Source organism: Gopherus evgoodei, chromosome 3 (genome assembly GCF_007399415.2).
Source record: "Gopherus evgoodei ecotype Sinaloan lineage chromosome 3, rGopEvg1_v1.p, whole genome shotgun sequence".
NCBI classification, from domain to species: Eukaryota; Metazoa; Chordata; order Testudines; family Testudinidae; genus Gopherus; species Gopherus evgoodei.
In genome coordinates, this window is record NC_044324.1 from 93,973,266 (window position 1) to 94,001,102 (window position 27,837).

Here is a 27,837-nt window from a genome sequence, read left to right on the forward strand (position 1 = left end):
TTATCCACACACTGAACAAGTGTAAAATATGCCGCTAATTATGCTACTTGTATCTTCAGGGCAAATGTGTACTTGTGAAAGTTGGTGGTTCTTGCTACAATAAACACTTTACAGATTAAGTCTGAAGTGTTCATTTTCCCCCTTTTATATTTAAACAGTTCCTGAATTATTGAAAGATAGAACAAACAGTTCTTGTTCTGAGAACAGCTTCTTTTGCTGCTTCAGGGCATGCATTTCATGTTGTATTGCATGCTTGAAAGCAAGATATGCAGTATCTGAACAGATAAAGCAAGTACAATTTTGAATTTAAAGAAAGCGTTTTCTAAGGAGTGCCAGGAAATATACCTGTCCTCTAAACTTGCTAGTTCCTACCCTTGTATACATTGTAAGAAATTCATATTTTTAGAAAAAAAATAAAAAAATGTCTAGGGAAGACAGATTATTTTTTATTATAACTTTTTAGAACATTACAGAAGTTATCTGATACACTGTATGTTCCCAAATCTCTAAACTGCAAATAAGTTATTTAATTTTCAAATTAATGATAAAATGGGATTTGAAATCAGTTTTTACTTTGAAACCTCAATTCAGCCCTCATTGATTTATGACATAATTGAAATGTATATTTTATGCAATTTTTTAGGCTTATTATGGAAAATTCCTTCAACCTGTCCATAAACATTAGTTTAAAAAATATTTTATGTGATCACTTTCCCAACTTGAGGGAAATCTCTGTATTCTGATAAGGTCTATAACTTGCATTTTGGTTTTGGAGGTGGGGAGAAGCATATTGTACTTGGCTTTCTTGGACTAATTTGTTGTGAGCCTTCGCACACGCTTATTCCAATACTGGACTTCTTGCATTGCAAGCTAATTGCAACACATGTCCTACCAGATATGTATAGTCGCATTTTCACCCACTCGTGTTTTTTCAACCACTCAGATTTCAGACTCATTTTTAGCAGATTATTAAATTCTTCTCTCTATTTCACTGAGCCAGATACACATGACATAACCTATAATCCTTACATTAAGTAAACTTGTAAGGCATGGTATTTTGTTTCCCTTCCAGATGGAATGAACTGGGAGGTTTTGTTGTTCCCACTGGTCGCTTACAGGTATTGAAATAATATTGGTTTTTTATTACAACAAAATTTTATTGACTTTAAGTCAGTAGTCTGATAGGACAGGATGCTTTCAAAGAGCCATCTACCATAGGTGCAGCAGCAAGTATTGTTCATGAATCAGTAGATGACTGTTTCTCCTCTGAGTCAGTACTTTACTAATATAAATATATATTTTATAGTAGCGCCCAGAGCCCTGAAATGGGTTTAGGGTCACACTGTCTTTGGATGGTGCTAGAAAAAAATGTGCTGCTGGAAATATCTTCTTGCCAAATGAAATCTGAGAAATATATTACATTTTAAATTTAATTTCCATTTCTGAAGCTAGCAATAGTGGCACCAGTCTTGCTGAAAGTTGCTGTCCTTTGTAACATTAACCGTACGTAGGCAACAAGCCACACAATACAGTGCTTTTAATAATTTTTTTTACATCTTGTCTTATCAGAAAAAATGTACTGCTCAATACTGAGAAAACTGCATTGTTCAAACATTAAAATTTTAGTTGAGTGTGGAATAAACATGCTTCAGTCCAATAGTAAATAGCTGAGTGAGCCTAATTTTAATCTCTCTAAAAGAGAGAAAAAACATGCAAGCCATTTGAATATTGCCTTGATTTATACATCTTCAGGTATTGCATGCCTACCTGTCTGTCGTGCATTAACAAAATAAGCCATAAATCAGATCTCATTCATATGAAAATATTATATGGTATTTATGCTTTCAGCTCTTCAGATTATAAAATAACAAGCCTTATGTAGGCACTATGGAACTGAAGAACACAGACACAGGTGGTATTTAGAAAGATATGCAGATTGTTATCTTTAACAGAACGTGTACATCTGTTGCCTATGAATAGGAGTGTTGACAATATAAACATTGTTGTCCTATGGCCACAGCAATATGATAGCATGCTTTGTTTTTTATATTTCAGTGTTAGTAGCAAGACTTAAAAATGGAATTTTATTGGAATTATGGAATTATTTTTACATTGCTGTGGCACCCAACATTTTTTTTGCAATAAATCATAAGTTTGTTTATGAGAGGAAAGAAGAGTTTAGTGTTTCAGGAAGCTGATAATAGTGAAACTCTTTTGAATTGAAGCTTTAGCAGTTTGTCTATGTTACAGAAATTGCAGCCTAAATTATTTAAGATCTTGACCTATTCATGCAAGGTTTTGAATAATTAAGTGTTTAAGTAAGCATGAATGTAATGATTGGGAACTGGTTGAAGAATCCCCCATTTATTCTTTCTTCTTTCCTAGACTGGTGTTCTTCGAACCAATTGTGTTGACTGTTTAGATCGCACTAACACAGCCCAGTTCATGGTGGGGAAGTGTGCTTTAGCCTATCAGCTCTATTCTTTGGGGTTGATTGATAAACCCAATCTGCAGTTTGACACAGATGCTGTTAGGTAAGATATTTCACTGTTAGTAAAATATGTTGGTTTTTTCCTGGCATTAATTTTGTAACAAATATTAAACAGTTATCTTTTTCTGTGGCTTTTTATATTTTGTTGTTTTCATAATTTTTCTTTAAGTGAAAATATTAATGTTTAAATCAAACTAATGTTCAGATCATTTTTTCAGCTCACTGAATTATCCATTCATCCCTCTGTATGACATTTAACATAGAAATCAATGTAACTTCAAGATTACCTTTATTTGATTAGTATGCTTCTCAGGCTCCTTTCAGGATAACAAAACTGAGCACTTCTCTTTTGATGCTTAAAATTCAAATGTGAAAGCTCTGTCCTTTAAATAAACATAATAAAAGTGTTTTATAAAGCTTTTAATTTTTGCTTTGCAGTTTGCCTTTAAAGTGAGCTAAGCATAATTTTTTGCCAGATGTTTCCACTAACCAGAAATGCAATGCAGAGATACATTTCAACTTATTTTTCTTCATTTTCCTTTCTACAGTATCTTCTTGGTACAATCTGGTGCATTGAGGGGGAAGGGGGGGATGGAATGCATCCTTCTGCAACCTCTCTCTGAACATTTTCCGATTATACACATGTGCCTTTGATGCTGAGGTTGGAACCTTCTGAATATTAGTGACAATTAAAGCTTGCAAGAGTGTTCACTCAGGGATTTGGACATTTGGGCCTGATTGTATAAATGAGGGACAATTGAGGCCACATTGTTTGTTTTTCTTATTATTGTCATAGAGACCTCTGAACTCATGGTTTCAGGTAGTTTAGTATTTCTTGCATAGTGTAGCTTATTGGAGCAGCAGGATTGAGGGAGATATTTCCATTGTTTTTGTTTTAAAGTAAAGATTGACTATTACTCATAAAATCCTTTCTTGGTGTTCATGCTGATGGGGTGTTTGGTTTGTTCATAATATTGACTCTAATCAATTTGGTGTTCTTAACTTCCTGTTAGTGCTGCTTGAATTTCCTGATGGCAGATTCAAAGCATTTGGGGTTTGAGGTGAGTCTCCTGTAATGGAAAGATGCCAGTCTCAGACCAACATGCTTGCCTTCATTGTTTTGGATAAAGACATAGCTACAGTCTTTATCTGGTAGTCCTACAAAGGGAATTGCCTGTCACTGTTCCTAGGGGAAGAATGGCTCCTCCATATTTCCCTCAGCTTTACTGCAGTCTTGGCTAAATGCTTTGGCATCAACAGTTATCTCTGCACAAGGGTGCTCGAGCAAAGGAATGTGAGTCAGATCTGTATTCTGCTTCTAAGAAGCCTAAAAAAAGACTGCTGGATCTATGAAGTTGCAGGATCCAGAGATGGTGATGCATATGAAGAAGCACCACCACATATCTGAGAGGTCTCTCCTGTTCTTATTCCCATTCAAAGAGTCATAATAAGCATAGATCTGGGAAGACCTTTGTTACTAGAGGGTTTAGTGGCCTTCCTGTTGAAGCAGATTGAACAACTTTCAATCCCAGAGGCAGACCCCTTTGGAACAGTCACCTGCTCAATACCGCAGTTCTCTGACACAACCATATTTCTCCAAGCAGAAGTGAATAAAGGCAGAAGAAACTGTTTTGCTGCTTTGCCTTTGAGGCACCACGTTTGATGGGACATCAGAAAACCTCCAGAGCATATTACCCTTGCAATTTCTTTTGATCTTCCACTTCACTGGCCCCTTTTCTCTTAGGTATTTAGGGATTTTTTTGCCTTTGGACAGTTGTATGACTTACTGTTGTGCTTGCTACGTACTTGTTTCTGCTTTTTGAAGATAGATCAAGATGTGTTACTTTATGTGGCCTTCGTGTATGGATATCTGCTTCAATTATTATGTTTTTTAAATCTCTTCAGTTGCTGAATGATTTTTAGATTAGATTTTCAGATTTACTCATCAGAACAGTGGAGGAATTATTTGAGATCATGCACAGAAGCTCCTTCTATACATCTTCCTCCTACGCATCTACCAGAACTTGAATTTCTAGGAAAGAAAGGGGGGAAAAAAATTCTGAAAATCCTCATAATGCCAAAAAGCCAGAATAAGCAAACCTATCTGTTTTTTGAATAAAATAAGACAGGATACTTTGCTAGTTTCCATCGTTTTCTCAACTCTAAGTCCAGAAACAGACTTGAACTTTTTTTAAAGTTATTATATAACCTCTACCACAATATAATGCAACCCGATATAACATGAATTTTGATACAACGCGGTAAAGCAGTGCTCCGAAGGGGTGGGGCTGCTCACTCCGGCGGATCAAAGCAAGTTCAATATAATGTGGTTTCACCTATAACGCAGTAAGATTTTTTTTTGGCTCCTGAGGACAGCGTTATATTGGGGTAGAGGTGTAGTAGCCAGAAATAATGTGCTGTATGACACAGGTATTTGACTCCTATCATTTTTATACTGTTGAGCTGTAAATCTGCCACTCCACACGTAATCTGTCTTTTTTTTAATCCATTTCCACATCTCATCCTTTCTCCATCTCTTTTTGGAAGGTTAAAGCTGACCTTATTTTTCTGCCCAGTCTTTTTTATCTTTCTCTTTTTCTCTTTCCTCCATTACTATACCGTCATCCTTCCTTGGGGTCACCTTTGATTCCTTCCTCTCATCCTTTCACATCTAGGCTACGTCAAAATCTTTCCACTCCCCCCCCCGATGCAAGTTGTTTTTTTTCTCTCCCACAATACATCCTGTCCTAATTTTTCATTTTGATTAAAGCAGTTGCCTCCTCTCTGATCTCCCTGACATTCACATAACAGCTCCCATTTCCAGTCTGTCTGAAATGCAGCTACTAAAATTACTATCCTCCTATGTATTTGACCACATTCACCTTTTTTTAAGTTCTCCCTTCTGTACTGCATCACATTTATACTTGTCTTGTCCCTAGTTAACCCTGACTCTTACTGTTTGACTTAGTAATGAGACAATATTTTGATATATTCAGACTTTCAAAGTTATTAATCTTTTTTTCAAGGTCTTTTAAAAAAAACAACAACACAAGAATGATCATATTGAGTCAGAACGATGTCCATCAAGCCCAGTTTCCTGTCTTTCAACAGTGGCCAATGCCAGATGCTTCAAAGGGAGTGAACAGAAGAGGCAATCATCAAGTGGTCCATCCCCTGTCATCCAGTGCCAGCATCTGACAGTCAGAGGCTTAGGGAAACCCAGAGCATAGGGTTGTATCTCTGACCATCTTGGCTAATAGCCATTGGTGGACCTGTCCTCCATGAACTTATCTAATCCTTTTTTGAAACCAGTTAGTTTTGTCCTTCACAGCAGTCCTGGCAACAAGTTCCACAGGTGAATCCCATCTAGTCCTAGGGATATTTTTACTGTTTAATTTAGCAGTTTGTTCAAAAACCTCCTCTATTGACACCCTCCATCTGGAACAGTTCTTCAGATTTGTCACCTAAAAAGAATGGCTCAGGTGTGGAATTCTCTGTCTCATCCTCTATAGTGAAAACCAGTGCAAAGAATTAATTTAGCTTCTCTACAATAGCCTTGTCTTCCATGAGTGTTCCTTTAGTATGTCGATCGTCCAGTGGCTACACTGATTGGTTTGGCAGCTTTCTGCTTCTAATGTACTTCAAAAGTTTTTTGCTCTTAGTTTGTCTTTTGCTGGTTGCTCTTCAGATTTTTGTTTTTTGTTTTGCTTTCCTGATTATACTTTTACACCTGACTTGACAGTTTATTCTTCTATTTTCCTCATTAGGATTTGACTTCGTTTTTTGAAGGATGCCTTTTTGCCTGTAATAACCTCTTTTACTCTGTTGTTTAGCCATGATGGCATTTTTTGGTCCCCTTACTATTCTTTTTAATTTGGGGTTTACATTTAATTTAAGCCTCTATTATGGTGTTACGGTATTGTCCATTAAGCTTATAGGCATTTCACTCTTGTGACTGTATCTTTCAATTTAACTAGCATCTTCATTTTTGTATAGTTCCCTTTTCTGAAGTTAAATGCTCCTTTTTTTTTGGTATTTCCCCTCCACAAGTATGTTAAATTTAATTATATTATGGTTGCTATTACGGAGTGGTTCAGCTATATTCACCTCTTGAACCACCTGTGCTTCATTTAGGACTAAATCAAGAATTGCCTCTCCCCTGGTGGGTTCCAGGACTAGGTGCTCCAAGAAATAGTTATTAATGGTGTCTAGAAACTTTATCTCTGTATCCCAGCCTGAGGTGACATATACACAGCCAATATGGGGATCGTTGAAATCCATCACTATTATTGAGTTTTCTATTTTTGTAGCTTCTCTAATCTCCCTGAACATGTCATGGTCACCATTGCCATCCCCGTAAGGTGGTCGATTAGTATATTCCTACTGCTATACTCTTATTATTGAAGCATGGAATTTCTAGCCACAGAGATTCTATAGCACTGTTTGATTCATTTAAGATTTTTACTATATTTGACTCTGCCTTCTTACACATGTAGTACAAATTTTGCTTACAGGTGGTTTAACAGTTAATTAAATTTCCATAAAGACAATTTCATTGTTAAATTGCAACGGTTTTAGATGAGAGAACTCCCTCCTGAAGAGGTTATAATAGCTGAAGGCTAAATCTTGCCTGATCATCTGTAGGAGACTTAGAGCAGGATCTTTATAAAATGTATCCTTGTAGGTTTATAACTAGCAGGTTCTTCTTCGAGTGATTGCTCACATCCATTCCAGTTAGGTGTGCGCGCCGTGCGGGCACGTTCGTCGGAAACTTTTTACCCTAGCAACTCCAGTGGGCCGGCAGGTCGCCCCCTGGAGTGGTGCCGCCATGGCGCTCGATATATACCCCTGCCGGCCCACCCGCTCCTCAGTTCCTTCTTACCGCCGTGTCGGTCATTGGAACTGTGGAGCGCGGCATAGCTGTCCTCCACGTCCCTAGGTCTCCTTGTTAACTCTCGTTATTGTTATAGTTGTTAGTTAGATCGTTAAGTGTAGTTAGTAAGTAATTAGGTGTAAATAGTGTTGTAGATAGTTGTTCGCCGGGGGCTGTAGCCCTTTCCGGCACCCGGCACCGGGCTCATGCCTGGTTCGCCGGGCTTCAAGCAGTGTGCGGCCTGTAAGAAGCCTATGCCTACCAGCGACCCCCACGATGCGTGCCTGAAGTGCCTGGGGGAATCGCACAGATCGGACAAGTGCCGCATCTGCAAGGCTTTCAAGCCCAGGACAAAAAAGGAGAGAGACCAAAGACTCAGGACTCTCCTTATGGAGGCGGCACTTGACCCGGCGGCTTCGCAGGCAGTGATCTCGGCGCCGGCACCGGATCGCACCGGCACCGGGTGCAGAGCCGAGGCAGTCAGCGTCTGCTACTCCAGCCAGGCAGACCCGACTGGAGCGCCCGGCCTCGACATCGGCCGCGGCGCCGCCGGCACCGTCGAATCCGGTGCCGCCAAGCTCCCCCATAAGATCTGGGGTTGAGCTATTGGTCCCATCCACGCCGGAGACCTTCGCCTCGGCACGGGACCTTATTGCCTTAACGGAGCCTACTCAGCCGCCACCCCTGATACCTCCGGTGCGGGTCGCATCTAGAAGCAAGCCCATGATGTCGGCACCGTCTCGGGACTCGCGTTCGCGATCCCGGTCCCGACGCCACGGCAGATCAAGATCTCACCGCCGCTCGCAGTCCCGGCACCGCTCCCCTCGGCGGTACCGGTCGCACTCGCGGCACCGATCGACCTCCAGATGGTTGCGGTCGGACTCCAGCCGCCGATACCGGCACCGTGACTCCAGGAGCCAGTCCCGCCGTCACTCACCGCACCGGTCGACCTCCCGGCACCGAGCTGGTGGCAGGTCCCGGTCGACCTCCCGGCACCGCGTCAGTGGCAGGTCCCGGTCCAGATCCCGGCACCGAGACAGAACCCGGTCCCGATCCCGGCACCGCTATGACTCCCGGTACCGATCCCCGGCACTGAGAAGATCTTCGCTGCCGACTCGCGCAGACCCTTACCAGCCAGGGTCGGCCCCGCCGTGGCCTTCTAGGCAGCCGTCGGTATCTTCGCAGACAGACAGCGGGTATGCACTACGCACCGACCGGCAGGCGGTGCTCTTCCAAGAGCTGCCGCAACAGGACCAAGGCCCGCAGCAGTGGGGGTTTTGGACCCCATGGGCATACCATCAAGCCCAGGGCCCCCAACAGCTTCCTGCTAGGCCTGCGACAGCGGAGCACAGGGTGCCGGAAGCCTCGTTGTCTCGCCCCCCTCCCTCCCCGGATGGAGAGGAAGGGTCCAAGCAGCAAGACTCCGCTCTGGCTCCTGAGACAGAGGCGAGGGCCGAGGGGGACCCCCCATTGGACACTTTCTTGCCGGGGGTCTCCTCATCCTCCTCCCCTGATGAAGCGGTGGCTGGCACCTCCTCCAGTAGCCCCCCCCCGCTGGATCTCAGGGCGCACCAAGACCTCCTTAGGCGAGTAGCTCAGAATCTGAGCCTACAAGCCGAGGAGGTCTCTGAGATCGAGGATCCGATTGTCACCATCCTCTCGTCGGATGCTCCCACCAGGGTCGCCCTACCCTTCATTAGGACGATCCAGGCCAACGCCAACACAATCTGGCAGTCGCCGGCCTCCATCCCCCCTACGGCGAGGGGTGTCGAGAGGAAGTACATGGCCCCCTCCAAAGGCTACGAGTACCTCCATGTCCACCCGACACCGTGTTCCCTGGTGGTGCAGTCGGTGAATGACAGGGAGCGTCATGGACAGGAAGCTCCAGCCCCCAAATCCAGGGAGGCCAGGCGTATGGACCTCCTTGGACGCAAAGTCTACTCGGCTGGGGCCCTGCAGCTCAGGGTTTCGAACCAACAAGCCCTGCTCAGTAGGTACGCGTTTAACTCGTGGGTGGCAGCGGACAAATTTAAAGAGCTGCTGCCGCAAGACGCCCGCCAGGAATTTGCGGCCATCCTAGACGAGGGCAAGAAGGTTGCACGAACATCGTTGCAAGCTTCTTTGGATGCTGCAGACTCGGCTGCCCGCACCCTTGCCTCGGGGGTAACGATGCGCCGTATCTCCTGGCTGCAGGTCTCTGGCCTTCCACCGGAGCTCCAACATACCATCCAGGACCTCCCGTTCGAAGGCCAGGGCCTGTTTTCGGAAAAGACAGACCCGAGACTTAAGAGTCTCAAGGACAATCGGGTCATTATGCGCTTCCTAGGGATGCACACGCCGGGAACGCAACACAGACCCTTCCGGCCACAGCAGCAACAGCAGCGCAGGCCATATCCCCAGTTCCGCCAACGGCAGGACCTCAATAGGCGCCGTGGCAGGAATGGAAGGCGTAGGCATTCGGGGAACCGAGGGGGGCAGAATCAAAGCTCCTCTAAGCCCCCGCCTGGACCCAAGCCTTCATTTTGAAGGTGCGCCCGAGGGCGCAGTAACAGTTTCCCCCACGGATCCTTCCCCCCCGTTTTCCAACCGCCTTTCGTTTTTCCTTCCGGCGTGGACCCCAAATGACATCGGACCACTGGGTCTTGCGTACGGTGCAGACGGGATACCGCCTGCAGTTTACATCGTTTCCTCCTTCCCGCCCCCCTTCCTCATCCCTCTTCAGGGACCCCTCTCACGAGCAATTCCTTCGACAGGAGGTACAGACGCTCCTCAACAAAGGAGCTATAGAGGCGGTTCCGGAAAACGAGAAAGGCAAGGGGTTTTATTCCCGCTACTTTCTGATCCCCAAGGCCAAGGGAGGCCTCAGGCCTATCCTCGACCTGCGAGAGCTCAACAAATACCTGGTGAAGTTGAAGTTCCGCATGGTATCCCTGGGGACCATTATCCCATCCCTGGATCCGGGAGACTGGTACGCCGCCCTCGACATGCAGGACGCTTATTTTCACATTGCCATTTGGCCACACCACAGACGTTTCCTTCGTTTCGTGGTGGGCCCCCTTCACTATCAATTTGCAGTCCTCCCATTTGGCCTTTCTACGGCCCCAAGGGTCTTTACAAAATGCATGGCAGTCGTTGTGGCACATCTTCGGCGCAGTCGTATCCACGTGTTCCCTTACCTAGACGATTGGCTAATTCGGGGCACGTCGGAACTGCAAGTTTGCAGCCACGTCCACATGATCACCGGCCTGTTTGCTACCTTGGGCCTCATGATCAACATGGACAAGTCCACCCTGATCCCCACGCAGAGGGTGGAGTTCATCGGGGCCGTCCTGGACGCCATCGTCGCCAGGGCTCTTCTGCCGATGCCGAGGTTCCAGGCATTGTCGGCGATCGTTCACCGATTGCGGGCAGCCCGCTTGACATCAGTACGGACATGTCTAACCCTGTTAGGCCACATGGCAGCATGCACGTTTGTGACCGGTTATGCTCGGCTCCGCATGAGGCCCCTCCAGTTGTGGCTCATCGAACATAACCGGCCGGCAAGGCAGCCGCTAGACATGCTGATCACAATCCCTCAGGGGGTGTTAGATTCTCTCGACTGGTGGCTAGACCAGTCGGTAGTGTGTGCGGGGCTCCCTTTCCACCCGCCTCAGCCCTCGGTGTCCCTGACAACGGATGCCTCAGATCTTGGCTGGGGGGCCCACCTGGGAACCCTGAGAACGCAGGGCCTGTGGTCCCCGCAGGACGTGAGGTTGCACATCAACATGCGGGAGTTGAGAGCGGTCTGCCTTGCTTGTCAAACGTTCTGTCACCAGCTTCAGGGTCGTTGTGTCGCAGTGTTTACCGACAACACGACGACCATGTACTATATCAACAAGCAGGGCGGCACCAGATACTCTCCCCTATGTCACGAGGCGATGCAACTCTGGGACTTTTGTGTAGCCCACTCCATTCACCTCACGGCTTCCTTCCTCCCCGGAGTACAGAACACGCTGGCGGATCGCCTGAGCAGATCCTTCCTATCGCACGAGTGGTCCCTTCTCCCGGACGTCGCCCTCTCCATCTTCCAGAGGTGGGGTTATCCCCGGGTGGACCTCTTCGCGTCCAGGGGGAACAAGAAGTGCCAGGCGTTCTGCTCCTTTCAGGGCAGGGAGCCCGGGTCTATAGCGGATGCCTTCCTTATTCCGTGGATGACCCACTTGTACTACGCGTTTCCCCCTTTCCCTCTGGTCCACAGGGTCCTTCTGAAGGTGCGCAGGGACAGGGCTCGCATGATCATGGTAGCCCCGGCGTGGCCCAGGCAACATTGGTACCCCATGCTGCTGGACCTGGCCATAGCCGACCCAGTCCCCCTGCCCCTTCACCCGGACCTGATTACCCAGGAGAACGGGACTCTCTGTCACCTGGACCTGCAGTCGCTGCACCTAGCGGCGTGGTTCCTGCATGGCTGACCGGTTCTGAACTGCGCTGCTCCACACCGGTACGGGAGGTGCTTTTGGGCAGCAGGAAGCCTTCCACGAGAGCGACATACTCGGCCAAGTGGAAGCGTTTCTCCTGTTGGTGCGTGGAGAAAGGTCTCCGCCCTATGAAAGTTTCGGTGGCCATTATCTTAGACTATGTTTGGTCCCTCAAACAACAGGGTCTAGCGATATCGTCGTTGCGGGTCCACCTGGCAGCTATCTCCACCTTTCACCTGGGTGGGGATGGCCGCTCCGTTTTTTCTCACCCGACGGTGTCTAGATTCCTTAAGGGGCTGGAACGTTTATACCCTAACGTCCGACTCCCTGCTCCAACATGGGATCTTAACCTGGTGTTGTCTCGGCTCATGGGGGCCCCCCTTCGAGCCATTAGCTACTTGCTCCCTACTTTATCTCTCTTGGAAGACTGCCTTTTTAGTAGCTATCACCTCAGCTAGGCGGGTGTCGGAACTCCGGGCTCTTGTGGTAGACCCCCCGTATACAGTCTTCCACAAAGATAAGGTACAGCTGAGGCCACACCCTGCCTTTCTCCCCAAGGTAGTCTCGACCTTCCACATCAACCAAGAGATATTCCTCCCGGTTTTTTTCCCGAAACCTCACTCTTCCGGCAGGGAGCAGCAGCTCCACTCGCTTGATGTCCGTAGGGCTCTCGCGTTCTATGTGGAGAGGACCAAACCGTTCCGCAAATCCCCCCAACTTTTCGTGGCAGTAGCGGACCGCATGAAGGGGCTTCCTATCTCCTCACAGAGGTTATCCTCATGGGTTACTTCCTGTATCAGGACCTGCTATGAGCTGGCCCATGTTCCTACGGGCCGTGTGACTGCGCACTCTACCAGGGCGCAGGCGTCGTCGCTGGCTTTACTCGCCCATGTGCCCATCCAGGAAATCTGTCGGGCAGCGACCTGGTCATCGGTCCACACCTTTGCTTCCCACTACGCCCTGGTCCAGCAGTCTAGAGAGGATGCGGCCTTCGGATCTGCAGTGCTCCATGCCGCGATTTCTCGCTCCGACCCCACCGCCTAGGTATGGCTTGGGATTCACCTAAGTGGAATGGATGTGAGCAATCACTCGAAGAAGAAAAGACGGTTACTCACCTTTGTAACTGTTGTTCTTCGAGATGTGTTGCTCACATCCATTCCACACCCGCCCTCCTTCCCCACTGTCGGAGTAGCCGGCAAGAAGGAACTGAGGAGCGGGTGGGCCGGCAGGGGTATATATCGAGCGCCATGGCGGCGCCACTCCAGGGGGCGACCTGCCGGCCCACTGGAGTTGCTAGGGTAAAAAGTTTCCGACGAACGTGCACGCGCGGCACGCACACCTAACTGGAATGGATGTGAGCAACACATCTCGAAGAACAACAGTTACAAAGGTGAGTAACCGTCTTTTCTTTCTAAAAAGCCTGGCTGACTTGCTTATTTTGTAGGCCTTGATCAGGATATGCAGGTTGGAAACAGGAGAATGAAACAAAATCACAGAGATGGGTTTAAAGTGGCATGCTGCAACTGTATTAAGTCACGTTTATTGGCAGTGGGGGGATGATGATGGAGTCTCCCATCAAGCTCAATGGATGAGCTACAGTCACTTATTGTGATGCTGAAATGAAACCAAAGACCAATTTTAGACTTGCAGCCCTGTTCGCATGTACCACAGGTTAAGAGAATTGTAAATGAACATGTGCTGCTTTTAGCTTTACTCCTCACACATGTCTCCTTGATTGCAGCAATCCACGAGCTCTCGAAATCATTCAGACTGAGGTGGCAGAGGTGCCACCATCAGATCTTGTCAGATGCTGAGAGCTCCCAGGTATTGTGATCAACATTGCAAGATTGGAGGTGGTTTTATTTGCAGACCAAGAAAACATTACAAAAACACACTCTCAAGACAAGTTCTAGTCTGCAATTCTCCATAAAAGACTGCCTTCAGTATTCTACTGTCAGACTTATGGACCTCACCATCTCAGCTGCAATCACTATAAAAGCTTTAATGCCCATGACCACACCCCAGAGATACCAGACATTTACTACTTGTGTCAAGTGTGGTGGTAAATGCCTCATTCCAAATAACTAATATTCAGGGTTGGACTCCATTCTGAGTCATTTTCCCACCTCCACAAAGGGGAATATGGTATCCTGGAGAAGTTACCTTATTCTGTGAAGATTTAAGATCTTCCTTTCTTCCTACAAGCCAACATTTTCCACCAGTCATTTCCCTGGTTTCTTATTCATGTTTACTTCTGGGAGCTATAAGGATATATAGTCTCATGTAATAAATATTTAAGTATCTAAGGTATTATAACTAATGAGCAAGCGTAAGTTTTTGGTTTTAGAGCCCACTTCTGCAGTGATTACCCTACTTTGGCAAAACTTCCACTGAAGTGATTATCTGAGTTAACACTCTAAAATTGGACCTGGAATGTGTGATCACAATATTTGAGACTTCAGTGTGATTAGGCTAGTTATCATTTTTTTATCTCTGTTTTTGTAAACCGGCAGCAATACCTAGATTTTTTTCCTCCTATATATCTCAAGAATTCCACAGTAGTTACTTAAAATGAATTAATTAAACTTTTAATATTTCGGAAAATATTTCTAAGTTCCATTTCTGAACATATTGTTAAGGTTTTATAACTGTACGATTAATTTCACTCTGTTAAAATCTACTTGTTTGTTAAAATAATCACAAATGTATGTTTACTTAGCCTTCTTATCGTCCCTGATATATACCATTGATACCTTTCATTCATATATACATACACAGTGTATCCATGTGAATACATACATAATGTGTACAATAATTTCTTTGTGCATGTCCTAATAAGACTAGTATCTGAAATGGGCAGCAGGAGGAGGTTATCAGAGAAGTTTGGTGCTTTGATCTTTTAGATCAGAGCAGATAGAGTTAGTTGCCCAGTACATGCTTAGTCTTTTTAAGAGGAATGTTGTGAAAGAACACTTAACTCCTCTTGCACCTCTGTAATCTTTACTAGCTAAATTAACATTTTGGAAGAAGACACCTGGCTTTTCTGGTTCAGAAGTATGACGCTCATTACGTTAACTGAAAATAGTTTATTTGAAATTCTACCTGCTTACCTTTAAGTCTTTTTAAAACTTAAAGGTAAGTAAGGCATAAAATAGAGAGTAGAGAAACATTGACTTTCTAGCAGTAGTGATAGAATTCTCAGATATTTTGGTTTCATTGGTTTAGATTGTTTGAGGAGTTGTATGAAGATCATGGAGACACACTTTCTCTGCAATATGGAGGTTCTCAACTTGTTCATCGAGTAAAAACCTACAGGAAGATAGCACCATGGACCCAGCATTCCAAAGATATTATGCAGACACTCTCAAGATATTACAGTAATGCTTTTTCAGGTAAATGGAATTCTTCATGAGTGTTTTCTTGTAAGTCATTATTTAGACAGCAAGATATTTCTATATATCTTGCTTTCTCTGTATTAGTAATCATTGCTTGTCAGCAATTGGTTTCTGCAAATTTAGGGAAATATTTAAAAAAGAGCACTTTAAAACAGCTGGTTACTTTGATCACTGAAATGCAGTGATAATAGAATAATATCTTCTATTCGACCAATTTCTCTTGGTAAGAGAGACAAACATGAGCTACACAGAGCTTTTCTTCTGGTCTTGGAACAGTATTCCAAGCGTCACAGCTAAATGCAAGATGGAACAGATTTGTTTTAGAATAAGTAGATAGCACATATTCTAAGGGACCATTCAAGTTAAGATTTAAGATTTTTTTCTTCTCCATTATTCTCTGGATTTTACATTGAGAAACTTTAGGGTAAAGAATTAGGTGATTTAGCGTTGTTGGGCTCATTACTGATGCTAATCTGAAATGTCCTCTGATCTATTTTTTTCATTGTAAAACCCGCTGAATTCTCCAGCCACAGCCTTGTATTTCCCATCTGAGAATCTTTCTTTTTGTTTTTCAGATATTAATGAATTATGCCAACCATGACCAACCCTATGTGTTAGGGTATGCTGTCAATATCATCCCTGTTTACGGATGGAAAAACAGAGGCATAGAAAGATTTAGTGTCAAGTATCAGAGGGGTAGCCGTGTTAGTCTGGATCTGTAAAAGCAGTAAAGAGTCCTGTGGCACCTTATAGAATGTTTCAGGTGGGTGGCAGGCCAGTCCTCGCCCACAGGCAACCTGCCAACCTGAAACATTCTCACCAGTAACTGCACACCGCACCATAGTAACTCTAGCTCGGGAACTAATCCATGCAACAAACCTCGATGCCAACTCTGCCCACATATCTACACCAGCGACACCATCACAGGACCTAACCAGATCAGCCACACCATCACCGGTTCATTCACCTGCACCTCCACCAATGTAATATACGCCATCATATGCCAGCAATGCCCCTCTGCTATGTACATTGGCCAAACTGGACAGTCGCTACGGAAAAGGATAAACGGACACAAATCAGATATTAGGAATGGCAATATACAAAAACCTGTAGGAGAACACTTCAACCTCCCTGGCCACACTATAGCAGACCTTAAGGTGGCCATCCTGCAGCAAAAATACTTCAGGACCAGACTTCAAAGAGAAACTGCTGATCTTCAATTCATCTGCAAATTTGACACCATCAGTTCAGGATTAAACAAAGACTGTGAATGGCTTGCCAATTACAGAACCAGTTTCTCCTCCCTTGGTTTTCACACCTCAACTGCTAGAACAGGGCCTCATCCTCCCTGACTGAACTACCTCATTATCTCTAGCTTGCCTGCATATATATACCTGCCCCTGGAAATTTCCACTACATGCATCCGATGAAGTGGGTATTCAGCCACGAAAGCTCATGCTCCAAAACGTCTATTAGTCTATAAGGTGCCACAGGACTCTTTACTGCTTTTACAGATTTAGTGATTAGCCTAAAACCACACTACAAGTCAGTTTCAGAACTGCGATTAGAAACTGCCTGCTCACTGCTAGGCTCATGCCTAACCCATTAGATCACACTGTCATTTAACATTTATTTGCCCATTTGTAAAAATGGATGATGATGATAATTGGCAGTTACATAGCACTTTTTCATATGTAGTCCTCAGAGCCCTTGGGGGTAAGCATTACTAACCACATTGTACAGATGAGATAAATAAGGCACAGATTGGTTAAGTAATTTGCCTGGAGACACTTTGGTCTAGTAGATGAGATCTGGACCTGCAAGCAGGTAACCTGGATTGCCGTCTTGATTCTAACACTTCCTAGCTCTGTATCTTAACTTCTCTGTGCCTCAGTTTCATTTTCTGTATCTGAAAAATGGAAGTAATGATTGCCTCCTGAATGGGGGTACCGAGACTTAAACAATGTTTCCAAAGTATTAAGGCAGGTCAGTGGCAAAAGTGAGAATAAAACTCAAAAATGGCTCAATTGAATTTGCTGTAATTTAAAAAAATAGTAAATAAAAATTCACTTTTAGGCAGAAACCAAGCATAAACAAATTCCTTGTATGTTTAATTTTTTTGAGACCGTTATGAGCATGAGAAAAAGTAGAGGATTGTAAAGGAAGTTGGAACTCAGCTCTTTTACTGCAGCAGATGCTTCTACTTCTGCTTAATATATTGTAATAAAATTACATCCTTCTCATACTTTTAAAAACAATGAATATGAGCAATAATTTAAGCATGCCCTTGACAAGCTCTCTGATGGGTATTCTGACTATTTGAATTCCACCATTTTTGATACTTTTAACTGTTGGCAGAAAAGTTGGAAGAGCATGTTCTTCAAGTGCTTGCTCATGTTGATTCCATTCTACTTGTGCACACGTCCACATGCATGGTTATCTGAGACTTTTGCCTTAGTGGAATCTGTAAGGCCAGCTGTGGTGCCCCCACTTCAGTGCAGTGCTCATGTATCTGTATATCATACCACCAGCCCTACGCCTTCTCAGTTCCTTCTTACCGCCCATGGTGGTTAGTCAAGTGCCTTTCCTTGCATAGCAAGAGCTAGCAGTTTGATTTCTTCTGACTTTGAGTGTTAGGGCCTTGTAAATAGTTGTTTATAGTAGTTAGTTGTTAAGTGTAGTTAGAAGTGAGAATCCCAGTGAGGACTTCGCCCTGGGTAGGGCATGCCCTGGTGTCCGGGCTTTAAGCCCTGCATGGACTGTAACAGGCCTGTTCCCATAAGTGACCCCCACAGCATTTGCCTCAAGTGCTTGGGGGAATCACATGTGAAGGACAAGTGTCGTATTTGTACAAATTTTTGACCCAGGACTCAGAGCAGGATATTCAGTTTTGGGCTGTCCTCATAGAGGCTGCTCTTCATCTGGCTTCCGAGCTATTCCACCAAGACTTGCCTAGTTCCTCAGTGTATACACCCCCAGTACTGGGTTATTTCCAGCACTGTTCCCTGTCACCAGTCCCCAGAAAGAAAATGAAGAATCATAGCTCCCCGGCACCGGGCAAGAAAGGCCCTGGGGCATTGGGCAAAGGACCCAGTTCAGGCTGCCCTGCCACTCTAGAGCCACACTGATGTCCCGCCCCCATCCAGGCCCTTAGCCCCTTAAAGTATCCACCACCAACTCCCAGGAACAGTAGAGGACCCAAACTTCTGATGACATCGACCAAGGGCAGAAAAGAAGTACTTCATCCCAGTCAAAGGGTTCGAGTACCTTTATACACACCCACCTCCAGGCTTACTGGTTGGCTCTGCGGCCAGGTCAAGCAGGAGCACACTAGTTCAGCCTCCAAAACTAAGAAGGCCAAAAGACTGTACAGGCCGCCTGCAATTCCAGGTGGTGAACCATCAGGCCCTCTTCGGACTCCTGCCATAAGTTCAAGGAGTCCCTCTCTCAGGGTCTGGCCCAGGATTTCTGCACCCTGGTGAAGGAGGGCACTGCCGTGGGCAGGTGCTCTCGCCAGATGATACAGGATGCAGCAGACTTGGCAGCTAGGATGGTCGCGTCGGTGGTGGTCGTGAAGCGCAGCTCCTGGCTTCAGACCGCCGGCCTATCCTAAGAGATGCAGACCTCTGTCCAGGATCTCCCATTTGATGGGAGCGGTCTCTTTTCAGAGCAGACCGATGCAAAGCTGCATGGGTTAAAAGACACTCAGGCTACCCTTGACTGCTGGGCATGCATATACTGCAATCTGCATGGAAACAGTTCCGGCCTTCCCTGCTGCCATAGCCTTGACAGCCTCATCAAGGGTCTGCAAGGAGAAGTAGCAGAGACTCAAGCTTTAGTTGTTGCCATCCTTCCTCATCCCCCTCACCTGCGCAGCCTGGCCCAGCAAAGCATACTGGGGGCCAGAAGTACTCATTTTGAACGTGCATTCGGGAGTAATGCCTAGTCAATTCCTCAGATCCACCTTGTTCTTTCCTCAAGCATTTTCATCCCTACCGTTCAGCTGGACATAGTATCTCAGGGCTATACACTGCAATTTTTGGCTGCCTCTCCTTCTCACCCCCTCTCTTCCCCATCCCTCTTCAGGGACCCTTCTTATGAGCAATTCCTCGTCCAAGAGGTCGAGAACCTCCCACATCTGGGGGCTGTGGCGGAGATTCTTTGGGACGTGAAGGGAAAAGGTTTCTATTCCTGCTACTTCCTAATTCCGAAAGCAAAGGGGGGCCTCAGACCCATTCTGGACCTATGTCACCTCAACAAGCCTCTCAGAAAGTTGAAGTTTCGCATGGTCTCCCTGGCCTCCATCATCCGCTCCCTGGATCTGGGAGACTGGTACGCCAACCTTGACCTGAAGAACAGATATTTCCTCAGTTTCATAGTGTGCGGATGCCATTTTAAATTCACAGCACTGCCCTGTGGGCGCTCATCGGCACCAAGGGTTTTTACAAAATGTATGCGCCAGTGGCTGCTTACCTCATAGACTTTAGGGTCAGAAGGGACCAATATGATCATCTAGTCTGACCTCCTGCACAAAGCAGGCCACAGAATCCTACCCATCCACTTCTATAACAAACCCTTGACCTATGTCTGAGTTAATGAAGTCTTCAAATTGTGGTTTGAAGACCTCAAGCTGCAGAGAATCCACCAGCAAGTGACCCATGCCCCACGCTGCAGAGGAAGGCGAAAAACCTCCAGGGCCTCTGCCAATCTGCCCCGGAGGAAAATTCCTTCCCGAACCCAAATATGGCAATCAGCTAAACCCTGAGCATGTGGGCAAGACTCACCAGCCAGCACTCGGGAAAGAATTCTTTGCAGTAACTCAGATCCCATCCCATCTAACATCCCATCACCGAGCATTGGGCATACTTATCTGCTGATAATCAAAGATCAATTGCCAAAATTAAGCTATCCCATCATACCATCCCTTCCATAAACTTATCAAGCTTAGTCTTAAAGCCAGATATGTCTTTTGCCCCCACTACTCCCCTTGGAAGGCTGTTCCAGAACTTCACTCCTCTAATGGTTAGAAACCTTCATCTAATTTCAAGTCTAAACTTCCTAGTGTCCAGTTTATACCCATTCATTCTTGTGTCTACGTTGGTACTAAGTTTAAATAATTCCTCTCCCTAATATTAATCCCTCTGATATATTTATAAAGAGCAAGCATATCCCCCCTCAACCTTCTTTTGGTTAAGCTAAACACGCCAAGCTCTTTGAGTCTCCTTTCATAAGACAGGTTTTCCATTCCTCGGATCATCCTAGTAGCACGTCTCTGAACCAGTTCCAGTTTAAATTACTCCTTCTTAAACATGGGAGACCAGATGCACACAGTATTCCAGGTGAGGTCTCACCAGTGCCTTTATATAACGGTACTAACACCTCCTTATATTTACTGGAAGTACCTCGCCTGATGCATCTTAAAACTGCATTAGCTTTTTTAACGACCATATCACATTGGCGGCTCATAGTCATCCTGTGATCAACCAATACTCCAAGGTCCTTCTCCTCCTCTATTGCTTCCACCTGATATGTCCCCAGTTTATAACTAAAATTCTTGTTATTAATCCCTAAATGCATGACATAGCACTTCTCACTATTAAATTTCATCCTGTTACTATTACTCCAGTTTACAAGGTCATCCAGATCTTCCTGTAGGATATCCCGGTCCTTCTCTGTGTTAGCAATACCTCCCAGCTTTGTGTCATCCGCAAACTTTTTATTAGCACATTCCCGCTTTTTGTGTCAAGGTCAGTAATAAAAAGATTAAATAAATAAGATTGGTCCCAAAACCGATCCTGAGGAACTCCACTAGTAACCTCCTTCCAGCCTGACAGTTCACCCTTCAGTACGACCCGTTGGAGTCTCCCCTTTAACCAGTTCCTTATCCACATTTCAATTTTCATATTGATCCCCATCTTTTCCAATTTAACTAATAATTCCCCATGTGGAAGCGTGTCAAGTGCCTTACTGAAATCGAGATAAATTAGATCTACTGCATTTCCTTTGTCTAAATAATCTGTCACCTTCTCAAAGAAGATCGGGTTGGTTTGGCAGGATCTACCTTTTGAAAAACCATGTTGTAATTTGTCCCAATTACCATTGACCTCAATGTCCTTAACTTTCTCCTTCAAAATTTTTTCCAAGACCTTACATACTACAGATGTCAAACTGACAGACCTATAGTTACTCGGATCACTTTTTTCCCTTTCTTAAAGATAGGAACTATGTTAGCAGTTCTCTAGTAGTACGGTACAACCCCTGAGTTTACCGATTCATTAAAAATTCTTGCTAATGGGTTTGCAATTTCATGTGCCAGTTCCTTTAATATTCTTGGATGAAGATTATCTGGGCCCTCCGATTTTGTCCCATTAAGCTGTTCGAGTTTGGCTTCTACCTCAGATGTGGTAATATCCACCTCCATATCCTCATTCCTGTTTGTCATCCTTCCATTATCCCTAACCTCCTCATTAGCCTTGTTAAAGACTGAGGCAAAGTATTTATTTAGATATTGGGCCATGCCTAGATTATCCTTAACCTCCATTCCATCTTCAGTGTTTAGCGGTCCTGTTTTTTGTTTTCTTCTTATTTATATGGCTATAGAAACTTTTACTATTGGTTTTAATTCCCTTTGCAAGGTCCAACTCTACATGGCTTTTAGCCTTTCTGACTTTATACCTACATGTTCTGACCTCATTAAGGTAGCTTTCCTTGCTGATTCTGCCCATCTTCCACTCCTTGTAGGCTTTCTGCTTTTTCTTAATCACCTCTCTGAGATGCTTGCTCATCCAGCTTGGTCTACAACTCCTGCCTATGTTTTTTTTCCCCTTTCTTGGGATGCAGCTTCGACTTAAAGTAATTCCGGACCTCCTCCGCATTTAGATCCACAAGTTCTTCAGTCCAATCCACTTCCCTAACTAATTTCCTTAATTCTTTAAAGTTAGCCTATTTGAAATAAAAAACCCTAGTCCCAGATGTATTTTTGTTTATCCTTCCATCTAGTTTGAACTGAATTAGCTCATGATCACTCGAACCAAGGTTGTCCCCTACAACCATTTCTTCTATGAGGTCCTCACTACTCACTGAAACCAAATCTAAAATGGCATCCTCTCTTGTTGGTTCTTCAACTACTTGGTGAAGAAATCCATCAGCTATCACATCCAGAAAAATCTTAGCCCTATTATTGTTACTAGCACTTGTCCTCCAGTCTATATCTGGGAAGTTAAAGTCTCCCATGATCACACAATTCCCATTAGTGTTTACTTCATTAAAAACATTAAAGAGGTCTCTATCCATATCCAAATCAGATCCCGGCGGTCTGTAGCACACCCCAAGCACTATCTCAGGGGAGGCTCTAGTAGCTTTCTTTCCCAGTGTGATTTTTGCCCAGACAGACTCTGTCTTATCCATTCCATCACTTCTTATTTCTTTACAGTTAACCTCATCATTGATATACAAAGCTGCTACTCCACCTTTGCCTTTATTTCTGTCTTTCTAAAAAGCACATAGCCTTCAATACCTGTACTCCAGTCATGACTACTGTTCCACCATGTTTCTGTTATCCCTATAATATCCGGTTTCACTTCCTGCACCAGTAGCTCTAGTTCCTCCATTTTGTCCCCTAGGCTCCTCGCATTAGTGTACAAACATCTTAATTTTCGTCATTTGGCTTCACTCACATTCTTTACCCGGTTAGGCACATACCTGAGATATCGACGGGTCCAGGTCTTCCCGTATATCAATGACTGGCTCATCAATGGCAGGCCTGGGAGCAAGTGCAGAGAAGCCTCGATTTGATGCATTCCACATGCCACGACCTGGGCTTGTTAATAAACAAGAAAAAAAATCCACCTTAACGACGGTCCAGCGAATAGAGTTCATTAGGCAGTTCTCAACTCCACGCAAGCCAGAGCCTTCTGGAAGCATGTTTTCAGGCCATATTGGACCTGATCTCCCATGTAAAGAGCCACCTGCTCACTATGGCTCACATCTGCCTGCGGCTGTTGGGCCCCATGGCCACATGTCCCTACATGGTCAGCCATGCTTGGCTCCATCTCTGGCCTCTGTAAGCATGACTGGCGTCAGTCTACATTCCCAACAGGCATGAACTAAACTGGGTAGTGAGCATGCCAGACTACAACAGGGCATCCCTGGATTGGTGGTTGGACCCTGGGTCGGTGTTGGAGGGAGACCCCTTTGTGACCCCATCTGCGTCGCTGACCCTGTTCTCCAATACTTTAGACCTGGGCTGGGGAGCCCACCTGTGTGAGCTGAGCACCCAAAGCCATTGGTTGCAGAACAGTCTGGCCCTCCACATCAACATCAGGGAGCTCGGAGCATTCATCTGACCTGTCAGGCTTTCTTGCTCCATCTGAAGGGCAAAGTAGTGCAGGTCCTGACTGATGATACCACCGCAAAGTATTTTATCAACAGGCGGGGGGGTGCAAGGTCTTAGGCCCTTTGTCAAGAAGCTGTCTGCCTTTGGGAGTTTTGTGTGTGGCATGCCATTCATCTGATAGCTGTGCACCTGCCTGGAACCAGGAATGTCTTGGCAGATTACCTCAGAAGGACTCTTATCTCGCGACAAGTGGTCGCTCCATCCAAAGGCAATCAGCATAATCTTCTAGAACCAGGGGACTCCCCAGGTGGACTTGTTCGCATCCAGGCAGACCAGAAAATGCCACATGTTGTGTTTGATCCGTGGGGTGGACAGGGGCTCCCTGGTAAACGCCTTTCTCTTTTCATGGTCGGGAGCGCTGACCTATGCCTTCCCATCAGTACCATTGATTTACAGGGTCCTTGTGAAGATAACAAAGAGAGGGCGAGAATTGTCTGAATAGCTCCCACGTGGCCTTACCAGCACTGGTTCAGCACATTACTGAGCCTTTCGGTAGCTGCCACTCTGGCCTGATCTGCTGTCCCAGAACTACAGCAGCCTTTTTGCACCTGAACCTGGCTGTGCTGCAGTTGACGGTTTGGCTACTACATGGCTAAGCACAGATGAACGGGCATGCTCGGCCTGTGTTCAGCAGGTCTTGCTGGTTAGCAGGAAACCCTCCAGCAGAGCAACTTCCCTGGCCAAATTGGAGGTTCACGTGCTGGGCCTCGGAACAGCATATTTGGGCTGATCAGGCTTTGCTGCAGGAGATCCTGGATTATCTGCTGCACCTCAGACTCCAAGGTTCTTCTTCGAGTGATTGCTCATATCCATTCCAGTTAGGTGTACGCGCCGCGCGTGCACATTCGTCGGAAAACTTTTACCCTAGCAACTCAGTGGGCCGGCAGGTCGCCCCCTAGAGTGGCGCCACCATGGCGCTCCATATATACTCCTGCCGGCCCACCCGCTCCTCAGTTCCTTCTTACCGCCCGTGTCGGTCGTTGGAACAGTGGAGCGCGGCTTAGCTGACCTCCACTTCCCTAGCTACTCGTTTTCTCGTATATAATTATGTAGTTATAACACTTTTATATATATATTTGTATGGTTATACGTGTTTTCTTTGCTAACATGGTTAGTTTAGTTAGCGGGGTTCAGGAAGTAGCCCCTTCCATGAGCCCAGTGCCGGAGCCATGCATGGCTCACCGGGTTTTCAAAGGGGCCCGGCTTGCCAGAAGCCGCGGCCGAAGAGAGATCTACATGACTCCTGTTTCAAGTGCCTCAGGGAATCGCACTTGACAGATAAGTGCCCCATTTGCAAGGCTTTTAAGCCGAGAACAAAAAGGTGCGGGACTTTCACTTACCCCTCCACCTTGGGCGCCGAGCGATGTTCAAGCGGCGGGCAGAAGCGCCTCCTCGGCACCGGACCCCGCCAGTACCACCAAGGCCTTTCGGCACCGACCGTCGCCGGCACCGATGTCGACTCGGCACCGCTCCCTTCTTCCGAGGTCGAGAGAGTCTACGATTCCTGCTGGTGCCTGGCGGCTCCCCGGCACGCGCCGTGGTTGAGCCCCCTGCTCCCGCTACTTCCGTGCCACCTGCATCGCAGCCAGAGAGTTCGCCTAAGTTGCGTTGTCCGGCACCGTCACCTGCAGAGGCACCGATGACTTCGGCTCCGTCGATTCCAGTCCCCCAGGACCATGGATTCCGGTGCCTGGCAGCTCCCCGGCTCGCGCCGTGGTAGAGCTTACTGCTCCTGCTGCTTCTGTGCCAGCTGCACCACAGCTAGACAGCTCATCTAAGATGACTCGCCCGGCACCGACGACGTCGGCACCGTCGATCCCGGTCCCACGAGGGCCGTAGAATCCGGTGCCTGACGGCTCCCCGGCACGCGCCGTGGTTGAGCGTATTGCTCCTGCTGCTTCCGTGCCAGCGGCACCGCAGCCAGAGAGCTCGTCTAAGTCGGATCGCCCGACGCCGACACCTGCTACGGCACCGATGATGTCGTCACCGTCGATCCCGGTCCCACAAGGGCCGTAGAATCCGGTGCCTGACGGCTCCCCGGCACGCGCCGTGGTTGAGCGTATTGCTCCTGCTGCTTCCGTGCCAGCGGCACCGCAGCCAGAGAGCTCGTCTAAGTCGGATCGCCCGGCGCCGACACCTGCTACGGCACCGATGACGTCGTCACCGTCGATCCCGGTCCCACAAGGGCCGTACAATCCGGTGCCCGACGGCTCCCCGGCACGCGCCGTGGTTGAGCGTATTGCTCCGGCTGCTTCCGTGCCAGCGGCACCGCAGCCAGAGGGCTCGTCTAAGTCGGATTGCCCGGCACCGGCACCTGCTGCGGCACCGATGACGTCGGCTCCGTCGATCCCGGTCCCACAAGGGCCATAGAATCCGGTGCCTGACGGCTCCCCGGCACGCGCCGTGGTTGAGCTACTGCTCCTGCTGCTTCCGTGCCAACGGCACCGCAGCCAGACAGCTCGTCTACGTCGGATCGCCCGGCACCGACACCTGCTGCGGCACCGATGGCGTCGGCACCGTCGAGCCCCGGTCCCGCAAGGGCCATAGGATCCGGTGCCTGGCGGCTCCCCGGCACGCGCCGTGGTCGAGCTAAGGCTCCGGCTGCTTCCGTGCCAACGGCACCGCAGCCAGAGCTAGCCTAAGTCGGAGCGCCCAGCACCGACACCTGCTACGGCACCGATGACGTCGGCACCGTCGATCCCGGTCCCGCAAGGGCCGTGGAATCCGGTGCCTGACGGCTCCCCGGCACGCGCCGTGGTTGAGCTCCTGCTCCGGCTGCTTCCCTGCCAACGGCACTGCAGCCAGAGGGCTAGTCTAAGTCGGATTGCCCGGCACCGAAGCTTCTGAGGCACCGACAACATCGGCACCGTCGATTCCAGTCCCACAAGGGCTATCGAATCCGGTGCCCGACGGCTCCCCGGCACGCGCCGTGGTTGAGCGTATTACTCCCGCCGCTTCAGTGCTGACGGCACCGCAGCCAGACAGCTTATCTAACTCGGTTCGCCCGGCACCGGCACCTACCGAAGCTCTAATGACCTCGGTACCGTGGATCCCGGTCCCACGAGGGCCGTCGAATCCGGTGCCGGACAGCTCCCCAGTACGCACTGTGGTTGAGCCTGCTGTTCCCTTCACGCCGGAGATGTTACCAACGGCGAGGGCTCTCAGTGCCATGACAGAGTCAGTGCTGCCTGACCCGGGCACCGCCGGTACGGGTAATACAGTCTCTTCAGGGGACTGTCCCCTGTCAGTACAGCAGAGCGGCACCGTTCATGATCACGGTCCCGCAGACACTCCAAGTCCTGTCGGCACGCCGGACACCACTGGCAGTCCCGGTGCTGTTTTCCTCGGTACTGGTCACACTCGCTGCACCGGTCGGTATCCCGTTCGCCGACCCGCTATCGGCACCGTTCCGACATCTGGCACTGGGGCAGGAACCTTGACTCCTGTAGCCCTTCTCCGAGCCTCGAGATCTCGGTCGACCTCCCGACACCGTTCTGGTTGCGGGTCTGGATCTCGTTCCAGGTACCGATACGCCTCCCGATGCCGGTCCCCGGTGCCGAGTTGGGCAAGGTCCGAGTGAGTCAGAGACTCGGCCCGTGCCTTCTTTTAGTACCTCCATGGCCGTCCGGACACGCATCCGTGTCATCCCATATGCGCAGATTTTATGCTCAGGACCACGATCCTGATATGATGGCCAGCGGGCGCCAGCCCCGAAGCAGAAAGAGCCTTGGCGAATGCAAGGTGTACGCTGCAGGGGCCCTGCAGCTCTGGGTAGCAAAGCAACAAGCCTTGCTTAGCTGCGATAATTATAGCACCTGGGTGAAGGAGTTTCTCACTCAAAACTCCCACCTGGAGTTCGCTGCCGTCTTGGAGGACGGGGGAAAGAATTTACCCGTTGTTGGTAAAGGCATCTTCGCGGCAGAGACAGCCCCAGACTGCGAAGCCTGCTGGACAATAGGGTCCTAATGCGTCTCAGCATGTATACGCCAGCGACCAAACGCAGGCCTTTATGGCCCCAGCCGCCATACTCTGTGCCTAGCCAGAGGCAGAACTCTGGAAAACGGCAAGGCCAAGGTGGTCGCAGACAAACGTCAGGCCCCCTAAAAAGCCAAAGTCAAGGTCCCTCGCAATTACCACTGGGACCAAAGACGGACCTTCCAAGGTTCGCCGGAGGGCGGTGTACCAGTCGCAGGACGGGATCCCGATCCCGCTTTTTCCTGGCATGG

General features: G+C 47.5%; 1 protein-coding gene across 4 annotated transcripts in view; it reads left to right on the forward strand.

Annotated features, from left to right (window-relative positions):
* Positions 1-27,837, forward strand: part of FIG4 (FIG4 phosphoinositide 5-phosphatase) — a 167,286-nt gene that overhangs the window by 66,104 nt on the left and 73,345 nt on the right. For all 4 annotated transcript variants that reach the window (XR_003999559.1, XR_003999560.1, XM_030556096.1 and 1 more), the window contains exons 13-15: positions 1,073-1,118; positions 2,386-2,534; positions 15,047-15,213. Coding sequence is in view for 2 of the 4 variants with exons in the window: in XM_030556096.1 (XP_030411956.1) it covers positions 1,073-1,118; positions 2,386-2,534; positions 15,047-15,213 (362 nt within the window). In the remaining 2 variants the exon portion in view is untranslated. The remainder of the gene's footprint in view (positions 1-1,072; positions 1,119-2,385; positions 2,535-15,046; positions 15,214-27,837) is intronic.